This window comes from Acipenser ruthenus, chromosome 6, assembly GCF_902713425.1.
Source record: "Acipenser ruthenus chromosome 6, fAciRut3.2 maternal haplotype, whole genome shotgun sequence".
Lineage (NCBI taxonomy): Eukaryota > Metazoa > Chordata > Actinopteri > Acipenseriformes > Acipenseridae > Acipenser > Acipenser ruthenus.
In genome coordinates this window covers 24,396,510-24,420,277 of record NC_081194.1, presented here as the reverse complement: position 1 = coordinate 24,420,277, position 23,768 = coordinate 24,396,510, and the positions used below count along the sequence as shown (strand labels likewise).

The following is a 23,768-nucleotide window of genomic DNA, read 5'->3' as shown; positions in this document are numbered from 1 at the left end:
TTGCTATGCCTTTTTGTTCCTTCAGCCTCGGTTTCCATTTCCTGCCTCACCCACACTTCAGACGGCTACCCTGTCACAAGCATTAATACTCTGTATCTTTCGAAACAAGGGATTTAGTGGAGCTCCCTAATAAAAGCCTAATCTCAAAACAATAATTGTGTAAATATAGCAATTGTTACAGCTGTGTATAATGGTATTTAACACAGGATTAATTTATGTGACGTTTTACATATCCGCCCTTACTCTGTTCCCACCGCAGTCAGATACGAGACAGCACTTTGGCCTACTACATATAACTCTGACTAAGATCATGAATGACAAATGCATTTGAGAATGTACTTATATTTTTCTAATTCACACATTAAATACTGTATTCAGTTTTCAGTGGTCTTTTGTCCGACCTACACAGCGCTTCCTGGAAAGTTACACTCGCATCACTGCACTTTAATCTCTATTTAATAAAAAAAAAAAAAAAAAAAAAAACTGCAGACAAGCTGACAGGATAGTTCACCAATCAGCAGTATTTGTATTTCTTTGAGGCCAATCAGAAAAAAAACTGGTTGGTAACACAATATTTGCAGCGGCCTGACACCGAGTGTGATTCGTTTAACTCTTAACTCACCATACATTCACTCATATGTTTAAAACATTTAACAGTTTATTTACAGATGATCATGAAGTATAATATGCATGACATAAATTACTACAGAAAGCGCTGCCCTTACCTAAACACACAAACAGCACCGCTTTCCCGTTGTTCGCAGCCATCGCAGCACCGAAGGGTCCTAGTAGTACATTTAACTGTCACCGGCTGCGTCACCTCCTCTTAATAGTACGTCTCCATACTGCCTGATTAAAATAAAATATTATTTATAATAATTATTAAATATTTTTTTTCATATTATAAAGCTGTTTCAAATGCTAGCAATGTCGCTATATTTTTACTGTGGATTTTAAAGTTATACATGTGCTTGACTGCACTTTAGGGATTTGAAATTGGGTCCTTTAACCGAGCAAAACAGGCAAGGCAACAGGTGTGCTGTTTATATCACCTGTCACAGGTAAAAAGATTTTCTGAAAACAAGCCAATCATTATTCCGGAAGTTGTACAGATTGCAGGCCAGAACTTTTTTTAAAAGTAAGTTTGTTGTAATGCATTTGCTTTTAATTTAAATTTGTTGGAAGTTCTGTGGATATCCAGTTACTTTGCCTATAACCATCATGATACTACTTACACGCGCTCATGTTTTACCATGATTGATTTTATTAATAATACTTTGTTAAAATCGAATAGTTTTAGAGCACATAAATACTGTGAATATGAACAACAGTAAATTGGATTGGAATTTTTAATGTAATCGGTATTTTATATATATATATATGAAAGCGCAACAGTGAGTTATTACTGTAGGTTAGTACGTATTTTAAATTAATTGTAATTTTCAGTAGATATTTATATATATTCAAATAGACAGTTACGATGTGCCTTGAAAAGATGCTGCTGATTTTTTTTTATTTATTTATTTGGACAGTTTTTCTTACAGCGTCTATCACTATCAAGTAATGTGTTCATTGGATGATGTTACTACCAGTACGACTTTTATTGACACAAAGGCACTTAATTTGGGTGTTGCCAGCAGTGGCGCTTATAATGAAGAATCCGTGTAGTACTACTAGCTGTTTTTTTTGTTGCTGCCAGTATAATCAGTGTACTACTGGTACTAAGGTAGCTGATCAGGTTGCTACCAGTAGTGGCACTTAAACTGGAAAATCACAAGACTAAAGCTGGTATGTTACTTAATAATACTATCATCTTATTATTTTTATTTTATTTACTTGAGCTCTCTCGCTATCAAAATGATAGAACAAGCCATTAACTGATGGTATAAACTCTACTATCTCTGTCACCTAAATTACCTTTGTTCCAGTTGTGTAGTGGTAAAAAAAAAGTGGGTGAACTGTCCTGTTTATATTGAACAGATAAACATGAACAGATACATTGTTATTGGCCCTCAGCCAACCAGAACCCCATACTGTTAATGTTATGCTTTCTCTTCACTCTGCCTCCCTGCTCGTTCCTTCTCTTCCCTTGTCCCCTGTGGTGGAACCAGCTTATCCTCAGGACTGCACAGTCTTTTACTGCTTTCTGCCATCTTCTCAAAACTCACTTATTCAATCTTTATTTGTAAATTCCTATTTCTATATATTTTTGTAGTTTTCTTTATTTATATTTATTTTGCATATATTGTATACATGTTTGCTTTGCATTTTTATTGCCTGTAATTTTATATACTTTTCTATTTTGTTGTGCTGTTCACCTGTGAACAGTCCCAGACCTGACTGTTCTTATGCTTTGATTTCTTGTTCCTTTGAGCAGCATGCTACTGTACCTAATTGTTTAGTTTGTATTCCACCAGTGCTAAACAATGGAATGAAGTGAAAAGCAATATTGTAATGGCTTCTGCCTGTAGGATTTGGAAGGTTGATAGATTCTGAATTCTGTTATTAGTAAAAGCTCAACTGGGAGTTAGCTTCATTTCCACTGCCCATTACAATTGAAGGGAAAAGTTATTGAGTTGGTGTGAGTCAGCAGCATGTATGGCACTTGCGTCATCAGACACTAATTTACATTATGATTAGAGGTGATGAATTAAGGTGGATTGTTTTCCGGTGATGCATGTGTTTGTATTTTTTTTTTCATATTATGGGGGAAAAAAATCGTCCTTTTCATATTTTCTTTCTAAATTGAAAATGAATATAGTTGTCTAATTTGTTAACTTAATCTTAACCCTTTGCAGACTGTGAACATTCTACCCTTTTCAGTTCTGTCTGACACGACTTGACTGTAGGGCTTGTGTCAGTGCAAATATACACCTAAAGTATACAGTATTATACCTTTCTAAAACACTAAGGGTCGATTGCAGTATACCAAAGTTAGTCCACTTGATGCATCTAACTAGTGGATTAAGCAGGTTTAGTCCACTTGCTTAGACTAAAGTTAGTACACTTGTTAATCCCGGTTGCAACGTACCAGAAGATAATCACCACAGGTGGATCATCCACTGAATCAGACTAAACAAGATCCTGATTGCAGCGGACCAAATCGGACCTGAGATGATCCTGTTCAGGAGGACTAACTTAGTACTATGAAGTATAAGACTAACTTGGTACGCTTGCTCGTCCTTCGTCTGTACAGCACATTTTAACATGAAGTGCCATTATTCTCTGAAATGACATCTAAAAAGTAGTGAACTGAAAAGTGAAGCCTTTTGAACCTCAGTCTGAACCCTTTGAAGCATTTGGTTCAGTAAGGTTCGCTCACCGAGTCAAAGAACTATCCTTAATAAAATTGACAATTGCACTATGTAATGATATAATGTACCTTAATATAGTGTATCAACAATATATTAAGCAATTAATCATTTTCTTAGGTAGACAAATGTATACGGTAGTTTAAATAAACTACTATAGCATTGTGGCACCCTTTTTCTTTTTGTCTATTTATTATGGTTGCGGAACAAAGTGTTCTGAAGAGATTAGTTTTTTTTCATTAAAATATTGTACAAACTTTAATAAAGTTTCGGCACAATAAGATACTGTATTTAAATAATAAAAAAAGCATGCACATTTGATGCATTCAATTTAAACTGAAATGTCAGTGTAATGTGTATTAAATAAACAACACATTTAGAACTTAACATTCAGTGTCAAGCAGCAATAGGCTACCGGCAAGTTATAATGCAAGTATGATCCGTCTGCGGAATGTGCATAAAAAGACATGTAGTAGGCTATAATTATATTATGAATATAGATGTACTTTTATTTAAATGTGTTTGCGCGAATCACGCCTAATGTAATAAAAACGCTTTTACCATTTTATCATTAATATTAGCTTTTTTCATACCTTTTCATATTTCTGACTTTTTTGACGGTTCAATATCTTCAATGAGTTTATTTATTTATTTTTATCAAATGCTAGTAATGACAATGTACTCAAATGTCAGAGTTTGTCTTTACACTTTAAATTGTGAATTTCCATCCGCATGTGTAATGGCTTATTATGGGTTAGTCCTCATTATCGGTCTAACTTGTTCCACTTGTTCAGGTCAGCTAAACCAATTTTCAGGATTAGCTTGTTTGGTACGCTGCAATCAGGACTAACTTAGTACAGAGCTTGATGCATGCCAAGTCCCTGGTACGCTGCAATCGACCCTGAAGGACTAAAGATTATTGAACTATTTTTTCACTATGAAGAATAGGGGTGATCGATAATACTGCTATATTGCGATATTCATCAGGCGATACAATAACCTGTATTTGAAGAACAATACCGGTATTTTTGGTTAAACTAATTCAGGGAAACGTCTACTAGAAAATGTCAGCTATTATCTCGCGAGATAATCACTTCCCATGAGAAATCGTAATACGAGCACTACTAACACAAAATAAAATATGGCAGAAGCACACAGAGATTTTGAGCTGCTTAAATTCTGCAAAGCAAAGTCACATGTGTGGAATAATTTCCTAATAAAAAAAAAAAAATCTAAAAAGGATGGTTGTATAGCATCAAACATTGCAGTATGTTGTTTATGCAAGGCTGAAATAAAATATGCTGGCAGTACCACCAACATTACATACAGTGGTGTAGTCCTACATCTTAAAGGGGGGGTGGGGGCGGGACACATAACAACACACATCTGACTAAAATACAAAATAAAATAACTCCCTCTCTATAATGCACATATAGTGAAGCAAACATGTAACTTTCAATGAATTAACCATGCATAAAGCACCATGTAATCAACGCTATATTTTTTACAAAAAAGAAAAAAAGGTAACATTCCCACTTGTGGATCATTTTAATTAGCAGTTTTTAAACTATAAATAGCCTGGCTAAATGGCGGTTGGGAGTTCAGTGTGAAGCAAAACAAGTGCGAGAAGGAGAGGGAAAAAGGGAATGGGCTCGCCCCAGGTTTTGGCTGCCGGAGTGGGGCTGAAGTGTCTCATCTCCAGTAGAAAGCCGCAGCTCGTCTCATAGCAAAAAAGTAAATATCTTAGGAAAAATTTCCACGTAATAGGCCTAATATTTATTTAGTTATAAAATTAATGCTGAATAAGATGTCTGTGTTATAAAGTGCCAGCGCAGCTTTTCTTCAGCTCAGATACTGTATCAAAAGGAAGAGACAGAAACAGAAGTTAGACTGAGAAGTTGTTTATAGTTTGAACAACACCGGTACTGTATTTACTGTAGAAATATTGCATGAATCACTAGTATAGGGAATTGGGGGACATGCTGTAGAGTTATATCCGAGAAACTGATATATAAACTACATTACCTTGTACCCTTCCCTTCAAACTTAAGCGGTTGTATCATGAATTGTTTGGGGTAGGAGAGGTGCAATATTTTAAAATTTATAAAACAAAGTAGCAATTTACCAAAAAACAAAACAAAACCTAAGATCAAACATTTTCAGTATGCCTAATTAAGTAAATTGTTGCTATCTGATGATTTAGTATACAATGTTTGTAATTACTACAGTATAAATAATTAGCATTAATGCAGGACAGGATAAAAATAACATGAGATCATTACAATGCACCACTATAAAACTGGGTATGTTTGCGAAATTCAAATTATTTCCCAATTTTATTTAGATTAATGTAATGAATGATTATGAATGCGTCACTCAAGTTGTAACAGACATGAACATCTGTTGCAATTGATGCTAATTAATATAGCCTTTTGAATTTAGATGAGTAAAAATATATCATGTATAGTTAAGATGCAACATAACTGGTAATTTAAAGGGACAGTGAACATATCCATGTACAAGTTTACACTACAGTATTTTCTTATCACTACAGTACATGCAATGTGAAGGTTGCTTGATTCATGCAAGCTCACACCCCACCATGTTGCTTTTTTTGCTTTCATGCTATTCTGCACATTTCACTTCACTAACGTTTTGTGATCAAGGAAAGCAACTGCATCAGTATAGTACCTTTATGACAGCTGTCAACAACAGATACACATCAACATAAATACACATTTTATATAATTATGAAGCAAATGTACATTTTGTACATTTAAGGATGAACAAACATTAAATAAAAGTGTTTTCCCCAACAGAAAGAAAATGGCATACTTATTGTACTGTATAACAATCCTGAATAAGTTGTCAGGGACGTGTACTCTACAAACGTCGGGCAGCATTTTAAACTAGAGTAAAGCAAGCTGAAGAAATGCATTTGCACAACAGATTATTTAATGCAAATAATATTAATTAAATCTGTTGCACAAGGCATATAACGTTTTGTTTTATGATACAAAAAAGGACTATCAGTGATGTAATAATTGTAAGTAATGAGCTTTTTAACTTCAAATATCACTAAGCTTAATAATTGCATAAAGTACATTCATGTTTAATATTGAAGTTATTGTTTTTAAACCCAAGGGCTAAACATGACAATACTTGGCTCCATCAGCTATTTTGGGTGAATTATATACAAATTATAATACTCACCAATGTTGTTTCCGCATTCTTTCCACTTATTATAATGGCATTTTACATTAAAGCATTATAAAGTAAACCCTGTCTAGCTACCCTTCCTTTCTGGGTTTGATCATTTTTAAATACTGTAGGAGTTTATTTCCTGCAGTCACATTAATTCTATAATCTTAAAATGACAGTCATAAAATGTAAAATACCAGTGCATTAAACAAATAAATCTAATCAAACCATGCAGTAAATGTAATTGTGATCTTTCCCTATACACATGGAAATGTTCCATAACTAGTCTCTGCTATGCCGCATGATAATTCATTCTGTAGATAAAACAGACCAACAACAATAATTCTTTTATGTTTTGTTGTGATGTTTGATTTAATTTTCAGTTAACTAGAGGCAATGCTTAAAACAGAATATGATTTATTTATAAAAGCACAAATGTATTGCTGCATTTATCCAGCATACAATGAATGGTGTCTCTAACGTCATGTGAACTGTAGCCATAAATCCAAGAACTTGCAGTACGTTTTAATAATAAAATTAATTTTGTGTAGTTTTGCTACATGTATCTGGGCCTGTGCCAAAAACAAAACTATTCTCTGCTCTTAAATAATAACCTGTATTAGTAAAAGTTTGTTGTAAGCAATATGACTGATTTAGTACCTAATTCTGTTTACCATCAATTAAGCAATGTCTTAAAGAAAAAAGAAAATAATAATAATAATAATAATAATAATAATAATAATAATAATAATAATAATAATAATAAAAATGCGATATGATAAGCTTTCAAGTTTAAAGCATTCCATGAAAAGAAGTGTGATTTCTAAAATTAAATTTTTTTGTGTTATGGTTGAGAATTACTAAAAGTAATTTTAAAATATGTCTCTGTTTTAGTCAGCCTTCATTTTATAACGTCCATGATTTATGCTGTACCATGCATGATATTAAGGTTACCATAGTATTTTTTTTTTTTTTTGACGGTTGTCATACCATCTAAATTTTATACCGACCCATCCCTAATACCGTAGCACAGTTGCAAAACTTAGTAATAAAAATAAAATAAAAAGAGGGGTCTATTCATAAAGGGTTAACGCCTGTCAAAATGAGAAAACAGGAGTACATGATCGGATTCCGCCTATTTAACGGTAGTTGCTGTTCATAAGAGATAATTGAGATGTGTCGTTAAGCCCCAATGATTTTCGTCTGTGAAGGCATGTTTTTAATGAATTGAGAGAGGTTAACGATGACCTCATTAGCATAGTTTTCATCGGTCCTGAGCGTCAACCTGCTATTCATAAGAGTGAACGACAGCAAAATGCTGTCGATAACTAGGAGTTATTGAACGCTTTCTACAGTCCAGTCTAAACTAATGACAGCCTCGGCAGATTATTAATTTTTTTAGACAAATTTTATTTCTACACTTGCTCTGTTATACAGTTTAACATACCCGTGATTAACACTGCCTATTTTGAAAAAGAAAAAAAAAATCTGTAGCTTTATATGAAGGAAAATGTTTAATATAAATATATACTCAGACAAGAACGTATTCTCTGGCATAATCATTTTGAAACTGCGCTGTGAAGTGGAGAGCAAGTGAGAGACTGAGAATAGACAGTTATTATTATTTCTTTGCCGTGATCCATGGCTGACAGCTGTCCTTTTATTTTTATTTATTTTACCTGTGTTCACAATAAACAGTTTGGACCTGTGAGAACCTGTTTATTTTCATGGAGCATTACAATATACAGCATACCAGTGCTGCTGATGCAATGGTGGGAAATTTGGGCTTACTTGGTATTGCAAAAAACACTGATCGAGCCTCAGTGCTCGATAACTAGGAGTTATTGAACGCTTTCTACAGTCAAGTCTAAACTAACGACAGCCTCAGCAGACTATTTATTTTTTTAAATATATATTTTATTACTACACTTGCTCTGTTTTACAGTTTGACATACCCGTGATACGGCGTGAAACTTTCACTGATTCATAAACATAAACTTGTCCCTGATTGATTCCCTGCTTTAAGCAGGGTTTATTATTATTATTATTATTATTATTATTAATAATAATAATAATAATAATAATAATAATAATAATAATAATAATAATAATAATAATAATTATTATTATAATAATAGTTGAGAATTTGTAAGATTAACGTTTAAAGTTTTCAAAATTATTAATAAAAATAATAATAATAATAATAATAATAATAATAATAATAATAATAATAATAATAATAATAATAATAATAATAGAATTACAGTATTATTCAAATGTTCTCCTACAGTGCTTTTTTTTTTTTTGGTCCTTTATTTAAGAATGGAAATTATGTATGCGTATGGAAATGTGTTTACCAGTGTTGCCAAACAAAACGAAAATACAAAGTATTTATTTAAAAAATACATTTTTTTCTAAATTATGACATGTCCTGAATTTTTGGCAGACGTGATAGAGGCATCGGAGTCAGGTTTTTGCAAACTGCCCGTGGCTGGCAGCTGCAGACTCTGGTTTCGGTAGTAGGCTACTGTAGTTGGATTCAGTTTCTTTTTGCAACAGCTGCTACCACCCAGGGAACATTAATAATGCTGATGAGGTCATCAAAAAGAGGCGGAATTTCGTTCTTGAACGATTGTATACCCATTCATAAAGTGCTTTGCGACAGTCGTCCGTTTGCTCAGATCATTTTATGAATAGCAATATGGACGACTTTCATTAGTTTTAAACGAAATCAATTTTATTCCGGTAGTTGACAAGTACTTTTATGAATAGTGATGTGGATTGTAAACAAATTAGGAGACAGCACAACAACAAATACGGGAAAACCGAGTTACTCAAATAGCATACACATTATAGATCTAAAGCCCCTTTCACACTGGCATGCTCTACTCGGGTCGGAACCTATCCGGGTCAGGACCCGGTGTTATGCGGGTCGGCTACGCTATTTCACACTGCTTTTGATAAAGCAGGGTTGACCTGGGTGACAGAAGCAAGTAAACAATGCATGTGTCAATGCCCCAGAAGCAGCTTGTTAGACACATCCATCCAAGCTTCTCTGGATTGATCCGTAGGCCCAAATGTTGATTAGAGCAAACGTTTCTTCATCCCTGCTGCAATCTGGCTCATGGTGTGTCTCAAGCAACAAAAATATGGCTAAACAGAATAAACAGAAATATTCCTTGCAGGCGTGGCTGTTTGTTATTTCGTCGGCCGTCATGCATTTTGTCTCGCTCAACCCGGGTCAAAGCGCGTTGACCCACGTCCTGAGATGTGTCGCTGGGACCCGGGTTAACCTGGACATGACCCAGGTTATTGTTTCACACTATGCGGGATTGTGACCCGGGTAGCCAGAACCCAGGTCCGGACCCAGGTAGAAGTACCAGTGTGAAAGGGGCTTTAGAGAATGAACAACCAGTGTCTTTGACACAGACTAATTTAGCAAAAAAATAAATAAAATGCTACAGAATGTTGCAGCATGTATCACCCATAGAATACAACTAACCACAGCTCTGGGATTATTTCAAGTTGTATTGTCTTCATTTTCATTCAGTATCCTCCATTTCATTTAACTGCTGCTGCACACTTGGTCTTGGTGTGAGGTAAGCAAGCTGCACCGTTCAAGTGAAGTGGCGAGTCAAGAAAAGCTCACATGCCCAGCTCAGGCGTGCCCCAGGTATGGGATTTTTGTAGCACTAGTTGAAACAGTACTAGGGCTGTGTTCAAAGGTTCGAAGGTTCGTTCATTAGCCAGGAATTCAAAGTTAGTTCTAAACCTTCGAAGGTTCTTCAGACGGATTCACAGACTCCTGTTTTTTTTTTTTTTTTTTTTTTTCTCTGTTAACGGAAAACAAAAATGTGTGAATACTATAACTCACACATTAAATGCCACTCTCACATGCAAAATTCGATCTTTTGATTTGTATAATGCATATTACTTAAACAAAAGTTGTTGTATTAAAATCCACTACCAAATCATTATATGTAGCAACTGTAAATGACACCGCTGCCGTGTATGGAGCAGGGTATATTATGCCAAAGCACTGGGGCTGTACCTATAGCGGTTGTACTGCTTCAGTAAAATATCTACTGAATACCTAGTGTACAAGACAGTGTAAGAGAAGTGCTATGGTAGAATATGTTTGAAACCTACAAAATGTACGCTAACACTAATAATTTTAATTTCGAAAACCACCATCTGCCCCTCCCTCCCTCCGCTCCAGCTCATGTTAGAGGCAGAACTTTAATTTCTTCATTCACCATCTCGACAGCAAAGCGTTGTATAGCGTAAGCTGTATTGAAAGAAATGTCATGAAAACCCTCTGACCAAAAAAAATGTTGAATGCAAACTGTGCAAGCGAATGCTGTTGTATCATCGAGGCACAACCAGTCTCTGGGGTCACTTGACAAGCTTAAGTTCATATTATTATTAGTAGTAGTAGTCGTAGTAGTCGTAGTCATAGTAGTAGTAGTAGTAGTAGTAGTAAAATATGACAGTGACTGATAAAGGTGACTGTTAAGTAAAGCTTTGTTTTGCCTAAGTCTGCTGCAGTTATTTTAATTGGCCGCAGTAAGCTGCTGCTGCAATATAAGCTTACTGTATATATCCCAAGCAGCATCAATTACGTGTACATAAACAACATGTATTTTTATTTAAATTGTAAAAACATGCTTACTGTTCTATATAAGGTATTTTTAAACTACATGTGATTTTTTTTTTGTTTATGGATTACCTGTAAAATAGGATTTTCAATCAAATATAAACAAGTAACTATGGTGATGTCAACAGTAAATTATGCAGATTACCACCATCGAAGGTTAGAACCATCGGTAATGTGTTTTGAACCTTCAAAGGTCAAAATCTACCCTTCATTGCAGTCCTAAATAGTACCAATCCATAGTTTGTTTACATTATGACCATAGCTCCATTTATCTTCAATTAAGCCTATTAGTACCGGTAGTATTTTGTTGGCGGCACCAACAGCAACTATAAAAGGGAATTTTTCAGTTATAGTTCTCCCCAGATTTACTTTTGTAGTCCCAGTGATATGTAGTCCCTCTGGAATGATAAACAGCCAGGCTTCATAGTGCTTGGCCTAGGTCTGCGAGTGGCATCATGGTCTGATATTACTATTCCAGTTAGACTTTTTTTTTTTTTTCCATTTCTTTTAATGTGTGTTGTTTTTTTTTTTACTTTCTGTCTTTTTAACTTGTATGTCCTCCCATAATTTTTTGTGTAAATAGGTTGGATGTTATGTGTTTATTTTGAAAAAGGATTGAGCCATCTTGTATTCAGGTCTTAGGCCTGGGCAGTACTTGGCTGGACCAATGAAAACAACTGTGGAAAGTGGGATTATTTGTTTTGTGGGGGTGGGGTTGTGGTGTTTAAACACTGTGTATTGAACATAATAATAAGGTATACCATAACAGAAGAGCATCCAGAGATCTTGCATGTCTACTCTAACCCTGGTATGTCTAGGCTAAATCTCAATACTAATTTTTTAGTTTAAAAAAAAAAAAAGGGGGGAACACAACGAAGACTAAAAAGCTTTTACTTAAATATGATTATGTAATGTTCAATTTTTTTTACTACATTTTTATTTATTTATTTATGTATGTGTATTTTTCACAGTGAATAATCCAATTCCAACTAATTTAAAATCAGAAGCAAGAAAGGCCTCAAAAATTCTAAAAGAATTTACTGAAATATCTTCAAGAAATGGTCCTGATAAACTCATACCACGTAAGCAAAACACGTTTTTACTACAGTAGCCTGGGGGGGGGGGGAATGAACCTGCTTGCTAAATATAGTTATCACAATAGTACATTTTATAAACTTGTATGTATTTATATATTTAAAATCAGAGCTATTTGTTGGTTTACATTGTTTTCCCTAATGCAATATGCAACAGTGAAATATTCAGTCCTTTTGAAAACCAAACAAATATGTTTTTACTCTCTATATGAAATGTGTTTCTGTTTTTTTAATTTTAAATTGTTGTGTTTCTTTCCAAAGCTCATGTGATTGCGAAAGCACAAGGTCTTGCCATCATGTCGGTGATAAAAGCAGGATTTCTGGTAACCGCTCGTGGAGGCAGTGGGATTGTAGTGGCTCGTCTTCCAGATGGACGTAAGCTCAAGTTTTTGTCGTAATTTACAGCTATAGTGGGGGGTGGGGTGGTGATGTCGCTGACATGCTTGTTGGAAAGACAATTGGATCGGATACTCTTCCCTAATTAAATATATATTTTCTTCAACTGCTGTCATGACGCCATTTTCCCTCGTCTTCACCCAAGCCAAATATTGAACCTTTTAAATAATCTTAGAAGTACTTAATCCTTTTAAAATGATGGTAAATTTCAACTTTTCGTGAGAGACCCACCTCCGGCAGGGTGGCCTGAGCAATTCCTTTGTACAATCTTCAATGTATAAAAATGGAAATACAAGCTCTAATACTCCGAGTACTACTGGAATAAGTAGCTGCAAGAGCAGGCCTGTACCTGCAAACTAAAGACAGCAGAAGTCATCAATTAGAAGTAACCTGTCATTCAAATACTGCTATCTTGTCAATGGAGGAGAATGACAATCAGGTTTTCTATTTCCTAAATCAATTGTGACAATCACATCTTTTTGTCTTGTTTCAGTTACGTTTGTTATAAACATAGTTATTATTTATTAATGTTTATTAAACTACTGTATATGCTCAAAATAGTTTTCTATTCAATTTTCCCTTTTACTGCCCCACTTCCACTTTGTTTGCAGCTCACAGAGAAGCTTCTGACAGTGTACTTAATTTCACCATTATGACAGTGTTTCATTTTAACCATGTAATACTTCATTTATTTTAAACGCATAAAAGCTTGAAAGCTTTGGGAAAGAAAAATCTATTTAAATAATCAACTTATCTGAATGAGAGCGTTAATTTTTTTTGGAGATTAAATTTTTTTAACGCACGTTAATCACACTCTTCTGTCTTGACCCTCTTCGCATACTGTAATTCTTTTCCTGCGGTACCATTTTAATATACTCGAGTGCATGCCAGGATTGAATGAGTGTAGTCCTTGTTTGAATATAAAATTAGTCACAGAACCGCATTATGTAGCAAAGCACTCAAACTGAAGGACTTGTGAATGGGAAGTTTTTTTTTTTTTAAGTTTCTGATGGTTCATCTTCACTGTGTGTGTGTGTAATATGTATATATATATATATATATATATATATATATATATATATATATATATATATATATATATATATATATATAGTGTGTGTTTAAAAGCACTGTAGTTTTGGTAGTTTTTCTCATAGACAACAACACACTTGGTTCCCCCCTGCTTTTGGCTGAGCACTGCCCCCAGTCTGCAAAGACTCCCATTTGTGGTCAGTATAAAGGACAGCTTGAAATCTGGGTATGCAAGGATCGGAGGCAACATCAAGCACTTGCTCAACTCATCAAAGGCAACTTGACATGCCTCATGCCAAACAAATGGCACAGGGTGTTTGTTTGTTTTGATTTCCAGGCAGGCCCACAAGCACATGCTCACAATATGTGAATATTTGGGGACGAAGCGCCTGTAGTAGCTCATGAATCAGAGCACTTGTCTTATTTCTATTGCACTCTTTGGGACTGACCAGTCTTTTAGAATTGGTTTGACTAATACTATCTCCTGAGATCACGTGGCCCTAAAAATTTAGGCTTTAATCCTTTAAGGACCGTGATCGTGTAAACACGATCATACTGAAGTGTCGTTCTGGGCCCATGATTGGGTAAACACGATGAAAAGCGCACTTCATTTCTTTGACTTGATGTTTGGGCAAATTACAAAACCTTGTTTTACCTGAGTGATTGCAATGCCATAATAAACGTATATTCTCAGGGTCTTTATAAGCAATAATGGTCACTGGGTGTGGCTGGGATAAGATTCAGGAACTGCAACAACATGAGGCCTGATCAGAAGCTTCTGAGCATGAGAGGGTCTGTTTTTAAATAAAAAAAAAACCTGTCTGGTCAGTGGGTGAAGGTCTGGAGGGAGCACATCCCTGAGCTAGTAATGGACTACAATAGCTATGTTCACTCCTCAACCCGTTATCCTCCCTTTTACCTCTTATTTGGGAGAGATCCGCATTTACCCCTGGATGTTCTGGTAACAGACGGTGACACAATTTGGATTCCACAGTCTTGTAGAATAACTGACACAGATACAGGAGTAGAGCAGGAAGAAATTCTAGAGGAGGAGGATCCAAAATGCTTAAATGATCTAGAGATAGAGAAGGAAGGCCCCCAAGTACTGAGACACTCGCAGAGAAAGAATAAGGGTACACTTCCAGGAAGGTTAAGGGAAGGATAAACAGTGAATAGTCATATAGACTATAGACTCCTAAAAATAACAAGAAATGGGTTTGATATGTTTTGTCATGTAAATATATATTAATGCAACTGTTTTGTTTGTTCTGTTTCCGGAGACATCTGGGGCATGTGATGGGTGTGGCAGGGTTTCAGCATGGGGGAATGTAAGGGATACTGTAAACACAAGGCAAGGGTGTGGGCCCGATTGGAAATAAAGGACTGCAGGTATACTTTTTAAGAGAAGATAGTATCTAGGACTGGAAAAGCTAAAGAGAAAGCGCAGGTCTCGGCAACACAGTGAGTCAAATGTCAGTGAAAGTAGCTTCAGGAAGAAAAGTGTAGTTAAACTAACAATGCGCATTGCGCAGTATAACAAAGTAATTTGTTTATTGTAGCACATCAAATTAAAAAAGGCACACGCTATATTAAGTGACGTGCCAACTGAAAGTTAGTAAAGATTTGTTGGACCCAGACAAGAAAACTAAAGTTAAATTCTAGTTTGAGGTTAATAATGTGTCTGGCTCCCGAGTGGCGCATCCAGTAAAGGCGCTCCTCGCAGGATGTGCCCTATAGCCTGGAGATCGCAGGTTCGAATCCAGGCTATGTCACAGCTGACCGTGACCGAGAGTTCCTAGGGGGCGGCGCACAATTGGCTGAGCGCTGCCCGGGTAGGGAGGGCTTAGGTCGGCAGGGGAATCCACGGCTCAACGCGCATCAGCAACCCCTGTGGCCGATAGGGCGCCTGTGGCTCTGCAGCGGAGCCGCCAGATCTGTGTTGTCCTCCGGCACTATAGGTCTGGTGGCATTGCTGTGGATCTGCAGTGCGAAAAATGACTGCTTGGAAGGAGCACGTTTCGGAGGACGCGTGTTCCAGCCTCCGTTTCCCGAGTCGGCGGGGGGGTTGCGAGCGGTGAGCCGGGGATACAGATAATAATTGGGCATGCTAAATTGGGGTGAAAAACCGGGGTAAAAATAATTGGCGACGACTAAATTTAAAAAAAAAAAAAAAAAACATAAAATAAAATGAAGATAAAACAAGAATATTGATTAAAGGTTTTACAAAAATCATTATCCGAGTAATGGGTTTAAATAAGGTAAAACCATTAATCTGACTAACGATAGGTTGCGGATGCAGCTCCGGTTCTCTGAAAGAGAAAATAACCATCAAGGTATGGGATATTGCCATCAGGCAGTAGCGATTGGCTGAGCTTTATAGCAAAGCTGCTGATAGGCCTCTGCGCGAGCTGCCACGTAAGCCCGCCCCCGCAGAGACTCTCTTCCTCTTTTGCTCTTCAGGCCGTGAAGGCTTCCGGAGCGACCTCGCGGCTTGATGGTTATTTTCTCTTTCAGGGAACCGGGGTTGCATCCGCAACCTGTCGTTCCCTTTCAAGTCGAAAATAACCATCAAGGTATGGGAACAGTGTACCCAAGCCGTCGCGAGGGAGGATTCTCAGCAGTAGGACAGACTTACGTCATGATGCAACTGTGTAGGCAATACATCTACGCATATGCGGAGCTGCGCCTCAGCGTCTATACTCACAATGACACCTGTCCTAAGGTGGAATAGTCAACACCATGTTGTCAACCACTCTATATGTCCGCATCCTGAGGCGTCATAGAGTGTAGCACAGATGCACCAAATAGTGGAGCCGCGCAAATGTCAGACACCGACACCCCTCTAAAGAGGTCCCAGGATGTCGCCATACCCCTAGTGGAATGCGCCTTCAACTGCCCTGGTGGCGGAAGGCCTGCAGATTCATAAGCTAATTTAATAGCATCCACTATCCAATGGGAAAGGCGTTGTTTAGACAATGGCTGACCCAAAGTCCTAGAACCATGGCATATGAACAACTGTTCTGTTTGCCTCACAGTCGTTGTACGGTCAATATAACACCTCAATGCCTGCACGGGGCAGAGCATGTGTAACCGTTCTTCCTCTGGGGAAGAAAAAGGAGGAGGATGGAACGCCATCAACTCGACTGATTGGTTCACATGAAACGGGGATATGACCTTGGGTAAAAAGGCTGGATTTGGGCGCATGGAGACCATAGAACCGTCTCCTGTGAAACGAGTACATGATGAATGCACTGATAGTGCATGTAACTCACCCACGCGTTTGGCTGATACCACTGACAGCAAAAACGCAGTTTTTATAGACACGAGCTTCATATCCACGCTGTGGAGAGGCTCGAACGGTGCCTTGGTAAGGGCTTCTAGCACCACGTCAGGGCTCCATGACGGTAAACTGGTCGTCCTTGGAGGCCGCAAACGTCTTGCGCCTTTCAGGAACTGCGATGCCAGAAAATGGCAACCTGGTGATAAACCGTCAGTGCGTACATGGCAAGCCAATATTGCGGCTAAATACATCTTAAGTGTAGAGGGAGATTTCCCTTCATCCAACAGTTTCTTTAGAAACTGTAATATCACTGCCATAGGGTAGGATATTGGGTCATGGCCCTCAGCCAGACACCAATCTTGAAACAACTGCCATTTGTATGTATATTGCGACGTAGTAGAGGGCGCTCTGGCGCTCTGAATGGTCGAAATCACGGCCGTCGAAAGCCCTAAGCTCCCAGGGGGGCGGGCTTACGTGGCAGCTTGCGCGGAGGCCTATCTGCAGCTTTGCTATAAAGCTCAGCCAATCGCTACTGCCTGACGGCAATATCCCATACCTTCATGGTTATTTTCGACTTGAAAGGGAACCTTATTTTTCTTGTCTGTTATCCACATAGAAAAAATAATAATAATAATAAACAACAATAGCATATTTTTTTTGGTCTAAGAGTGCTCATTAGTAGAAGTGTTAAATAAGTAAGGGATAACGCAAAACAGGGTGTGCGTTGGGTTGGAGGCACAAAGTTTTGGACACCAATGTGGAATATGCGAAGTTAAACAGATTCCCACATGAAGCAAGTATTACAAAGACACCAATTTAAAAAAAAAAAAAAAAAAAACATTTAAAAATGTATTTTTTAAAATAAAAAGGTACACAAAGTAAACATTGAGACTCTGTGTCAACATCTCAGATGGTTATGTGAGCTGCGTTTTTTTTTAATTTGCATCTTCTAAATATATCTCGTTTTTTTTATATAGATAGAATCAACTTTGATTTAAATTTAGAATATTGCCATTAAGATACTGTTTAAATTTAGACTATTAGTTATTATTATCTCAACCATAGTCAAAGTATATTTAAAAGTATTTCAGATGAATATGCTAAATAGACATTTCTGAATTTCAGGATGGTCAGCTCCTTCTGCTATAGGTATCGCTGGCCTGGGTGGTGGATTTGAGATTGGAGTTGAGGTAAGCATTATACCATTAGGCCTATTTCTGTTAGTCTGGTTAAAGAAAAATAATCATGAAAGCAATTTATTTGTAAAACGTGTTTGTTTATTTTTTATAAAATAATAGGCATAAACTTAGCAATGTGGTAACTGTGCTGTACTACCATAAAAAAATGCAATATTACACTGTCTTACGATTTATAATTTTACTAATAAAGAACATTCAATACAGATGTGAAGCTTTAAAGAATGTTTTTTTTAAAGTATGTTTTTTATCAGTAAAATCAAGTTTCATATTCTTAAAACTGTTCTGGACTATTGATGGTTTCATTAATTACATAGACTATTTTCCTAAAAATCAAACTTGATTTTATTCATGAAAACAGACTTTGAAAAAACAAGTTGTCAGGAAAAGCTTTATGAATAGAGCCTATAATTAGGGTGTGGCTGAGTGTCCCGCCCCTATTTATTATTATTTGTATTTTTGTTTGCGGCGCGGGTAAAAGCGCCGCGTCTTTTATTATTATATTTAAAAACCCCGTGAGGATGCATGGCTGATCAGCTACTGATTATTTAACTAGCTGACAGTCATGCATCTTTACCAAACGCGTGCAGACTCTGGCCGAGGGATAATAAGATAATTACCAACTAGTTAATCCCTCGGCCAGAGTATATAAACCTGCAGCTCTCTGCACTCGAGGTTGTTGGGTGTACAGAGGAGAGTACGGGGAGCGGAGAGAGCGAGCAACATTCGAAAAACAATTGCTAAAACGTGCTGGATTGTCCAGCACGACACTTACTTGTTTGTTTGTTTGTTTATTCGTTTGGCCCTCGTGCCCTTTTGTTTTGTGTTTTGTTGGTTTGTTTAAATATTTTGTTTATTAATAAATACGCTGAGTGTCGTTGCACTCAGCTTCATCCGCCCATCCATTGTTTGTGATTCAGTTACTTCCTGGTCCGTGACGTCATCACCCTCACCACTGGGAGCCAGACTGTCACACAGGGGTTCACATAACTGGTACGCATGTGGCCAGTATGACTTAAGACGCAAAGGCAGCGTCATAAATGCAGCGAGGGTGCTCATGATTGCAAGGTTAAGCGTATTGTCTGGCTGTGACATACCTGCCTTAACCGCTGGATTTTCCCCAGACTCAGGGTTCTCTATTCAGTCTCCAGTCTCTTACTTTAGATCCAACTGTGTGTCTGCTTAGCAACACAACATAATTTAGAACTGTGCAATTGGCACATTCTGTTGTTGGAACTGAAAGAATGCAAAGTACTAGATTCCAACATGTGCTCCAGTGTTATTCGATTGCCCCTGAATAAATACAACCATGTACAAAATGTAGTCATCTTTCCAGAGGTATTGAACAGGATCTAATAGAAACTTGAAAAGGTCAATTATTATTTATAGTTGCTTCTCACAAAATGGATTTTGGAATAGGTCAATGTAAATAAACTGTTGGCTTTGTGTTTAATTATTTAATTGTCAGGTAAAGCATTGTGAATATAGCCAATAATCTAAAAGAAAACATTTGTTCAGTGACAAAGCACACATTTCCGGCAGGATATTAGCTTTAATTTGTTAGTTGTGCAGTTTGAATCTTATTTCAGTATGTCTTTGATAAAGTCTACAGTGGTCCTTTCTGAATAATAAATACAGTATATGCAAGTTTTACCTTGGTAGCTAAGGGAGCATAATTTGTAGGTAATTTAAGAATTAAGCCACAGCAGGGGGGGGTGTGGCAAAGTGGTTAATAGTGTGCAGGAATGCAGCGGTGAGCAATAAACAGACAGACAACGATAATCCAGGTGCAATGACATTTGTATTCCAATTGGTCTGATGACACAAAGACAGTAAATAATAACAATGATAACAGGCAATACAGCAGCGTGTATTGCTCTGTTTTAATCCACGGGTTGGTCCCGAAATAATAGTCCAGATTTTAAACACCCACACATAACACAACACAAACACAAATCCACAGTGAGTGCTATAGTGCTTGTGGTGTAAATACAGTTATTCGTGAACAAGGTGCGGTGTTGTCCAGGTTTAGTGCTGGCCTTTAGCGACCGCTCCGGCTCGTGTTAGCCATCTAATAACAACAAGCAAACAGTTTTTAGACACGACAAAACAAACAAAACACTCACAATTACAATATGGGGTCTCCTTCCGGTTTAGCGTTAACCATAACAAGGACCAGATCACTTCGCTACGTCCCCTTTTGTACTGTCAATCATGACCCCTTGGTTAACGAGTGCAACTGCTCCTCCAATCCGTGGCTGCCACATCGTTTCCCTTCTGGGTCGATGATTTAGTGTACTGTAGCTCTGCCCCCTTTCTAGATGACAGACTTCCATCTAACCCTGAGAATGAATTGTCTGGCCATCCAGTCCAGGGCACTCTGTTCCTTTTACACAGCACCCTCACAGGTCGGGAGGGAGAGTTATCACCAAGAATCATTCTGTCTCTGTCACATGGTGTGATTAACATCAGATAATTACACCCCTAAGGTGGCATGACATGAAGCAGTTTTACTACACCAATAAATACAACTGTTAGGTGACAGACTTCTAAATCTAGCCTAACTTAGCTGTACCCTTTACTGTTTTTTCTAGATCTAAACACTGGTTACTGTTCCACTGTAGCAATTGTACTGTACATCGATTTTGTAGTACTACTAGCAGTACAAAACAAATTCCAACTTCTAGAATCGATCATGACTGACTGATTATTTTGAATTAAGTCCCATTCCATTTCATATATTGGATGCCGAATACAAAACTAAATTGAAAATGGTGTTCTACTATATGTGTGTTACCACAATATAGAAATGTTTATATCATAAGTAGGGCTACATTTTGGGGATTTATTTTTGATCACATGCAAATGTGAGTGGTGTACTATGTGAGTGAGACAAGCCTGGATGTTATTTATAATGCCTTTACTGTATTTGGGAATAATGTAACAGTATGACCATTGAGGGCATAAAGTACCCATGATTTGTCCATGTAAGGGCAAAGTGCTTTACGTCCCCTTTGGGTTGTGATTTTGATGGAAGTTTGTACTGAGCACTGTTACAATTTCTTTAACGCTGACCAGTGACAAGAGGTTGGGAGTCAGAAGCTGCTAGCAAATCGGGAGCAACTGACACTCCTTGAAAACTAGCCCTAACGATGGCCTTTGCTTTGATTGATGCATACAAATATGCTCTTTACTGCCATAGCACCATTTGTTTAGAAATATTTATAGTAATTGGATCACGTGACATTTGTGAGCGATGGCTGCGTAGAAGCTTTTCTCCTCGCCTCCCCTCGTTTATGTTGTTATTTAAAAATATTTAAACTCAGTTTTCTTACTAGTTTTTTCCACTTTCGGCTGTTTGACATAACTAGGATGTTGAACTTGTGGAAAAAAAGACCTACATCGCACTCCCCCATCCAAGGGGGAAAAAAGCAGTCCATTCTGATCAGACCTCCATTGTCGACGTGTGCATGACTCAGACTCGTCAGTATTTTGAACATATATTATCCCGTATTGAAAACATAGGTCTCGAGACTGCTTCCAAGATTACCACCATGCAAAGGGAGTTTTCATCCTTTATCCAAGAATTCAAGACTCTTAAGATGGATCTGACTGCTCTCCATACATCCGTGATCGGTAACAAGAGAGCTATTGCATCATGTGAGGCCAGGATTGACTGGATAGAGGCTAAGATAGCAGACCTGGAGGACAGAAACCGACATAATAATTGGATATTACTAGGAAATATCTCAATCTTTTACTCAGACAGTGTGCTAGTTGCTAGCTTTAAGGCTTCATAATAACAAACGTGTAGGGAAATAAATCTGACAAATGATTTTTTTTAATCAAAAATAATTTAGATGTATAAAAGAAAATAATGTTAATACAATCGTATAAACATTAGATACAAGCAAGCAAAGACGCGCAGGTCACAGCATGCCCTAATGTATACGTTTGTATCATAACACAAGACGTCCATGGAGTCAAATCAAAGAATTGACTGATGATTCAAACAAAAACATTACATTAAATACTATGAATATATTAGCATTTCCACCCCATTTCTTATACTCTCTTCCAATCAGTATGGATCCACCCTGCTATCACACACCTTCAACACACCTCTTGGTAAGGGGGGAAACTCGCCCAAATCTATCACATTCTATAGTGCGTCACATTTAAGCATTTTAACCTAATCTGTTAGAAACCATTTCAAACTAGTCCTTTGTTTGTGGTGTTCTGTCTTCACACTGTGTCTCCACTCCTCCACCCATCTTGATTAGACACCTGGTAACTCTGGCGCTCTGCCCAGATGCCAAGATACGAGAGACTGCAAATGTCTTGCTTAGCTAGTTACATGTGCTTTTAAGCTGTACCAAAATATGAAAATAAAACTTCAACATAGAAGTAAAGAAAATTATAATCAAATACATAATTAATACTTTATGCAGAATGTCATCTCCTACAAGCGTTTCACAGACATTTCATTTATCAAGACCACGCAAGGTGATTCTGATCCACTCTTGATAAATACTGAATTCTGCTCTTTTTATTCTAAATTTATATATTTCTGATATTCCATAGGATAGTGACAGTTTCTTCAGAGCCTTCAATTGCTATGCTTCTCGGGTGATGAATCAGCTGCATTGTGAGCTCCAGTCTCTCTGGAGGAGATGATAGAGGCGGTACAAGATATGAGAACGGGCAAATCCACCTGGTTTTGATGGCATACCCCCTGAGTTTTTTCTTACTTTCTGGAATCAGTTGGGACCCTTGCTGCTGCAAATGGTGCAGACAGCTATAGAGAGGGGATCTTTTCACAGAGATGTTAATACTGCTTTTATATATTTATTGATGAAGAAAGAAAAGGACCCCGCTCTCTGTGTTAGTTATCGCCCTCTATTGTTGATAAACGTGGACGTCACAAATGATTGGACAGTTGTCAGATCTTTCACTTTCCCATTGGCTACTCACTCGCCTTCAGTTTTCATGCCGAATACCATGAACGGCTTCTGCTTGCTTATGATTGGACAGCTGCGTAAACCTTGGCAGATATTTGACTCTCCTATTGGTTAAACTTACTGTCAGTACCTGCAACTGAAACAGACAGTTTATGTCCCACCCAGCTAAATTATGATTGTGCTACCGCAGAGAAAATGCAGATATTCAATTGGTTGATCGTATCGCAGAGGCCCTTCAGAAAAAAAATAAAATAATATATGTCGAGTACGTACAAGCACAACATAAGCGAGCAGCACTGTCAACAGACTGCTGTGACACTTTTGTTGGAAAACGTGTTTTAAAGATTTATTTATTTTCTCACGCTACGACCAGCCAGAAATGTGTTCACGACCCATAATTTAAAAACAGCTGCCGCGGGCACGATTGCCTGGCTTCGCGGGCACCACTTTTAGGACCATTGAGCATTGATGACCGAAAACATACTTTAATAGGCCATTTCTCTAATTTCAAAATACACCCCACTCAAAAGAGGTGTTTTAAATACCCAGTAAATAAGTGACCTGTAGTTTGGGGGAGGTAAAATGGTGAGTGATGTGCTATATGCAAATTTGTGATGTTTTTAACAATCCATGAGTCATT

At 37.4% G+C, this 23,768-nt stretch overlaps 2 protein-coding genes across 4 annotated transcripts in view; one reads left to right on the top strand and one right to left on the bottom strand.

The window, feature by feature from the left end:
* acp1 (acid phosphatase 1) overlaps positions 1–856 on the bottom strand; it is a 31,999-nt gene extending 31,143 nt beyond the window's left edge. For both annotated transcript variants that reach the window (XM_034017259.2, XM_034017258.2), the window contains exon 1: positions 726–856. In XM_034017259.2, coding sequence (XP_033873150.1) covers positions 726–768 — 43 coding nt within the window. In that variant the 5' untranslated portion in view covers positions 769–856. The remainder of the gene's footprint in view (positions 1–725) is intronic.
* A 140-nt stretch (positions 857–996) lies between these two features.
* The window catches only part of sh3yl1 (SH3 and SYLF domain containing 1), a 64,574-nt gene continuing 41,802 nt past the window's right edge, over positions 997–23,768 (top strand). The window contains exons 1-4 of one of the 2 annotated variants that reach the window (XM_034017597.3): positions 997–1,138; positions 12,141–12,251; positions 12,525–12,638; positions 18,097–18,161. In XM_034017597.3, coding sequence (XP_033873488.1) covers position 1,138; positions 12,141–12,251; positions 12,525–12,638; positions 18,097–18,161 — 291 coding nt within the window. In that variant the 5' untranslated portion in view covers positions 997–1,137. Of the gene's footprint in view, positions 1,139–1,687; positions 1,789–12,140; positions 12,252–12,524; positions 12,639–18,096; positions 18,162–23,768 lie in introns of those variants that run through there. The other variant, XM_059025277.1, reaches the window with a different exon arrangement.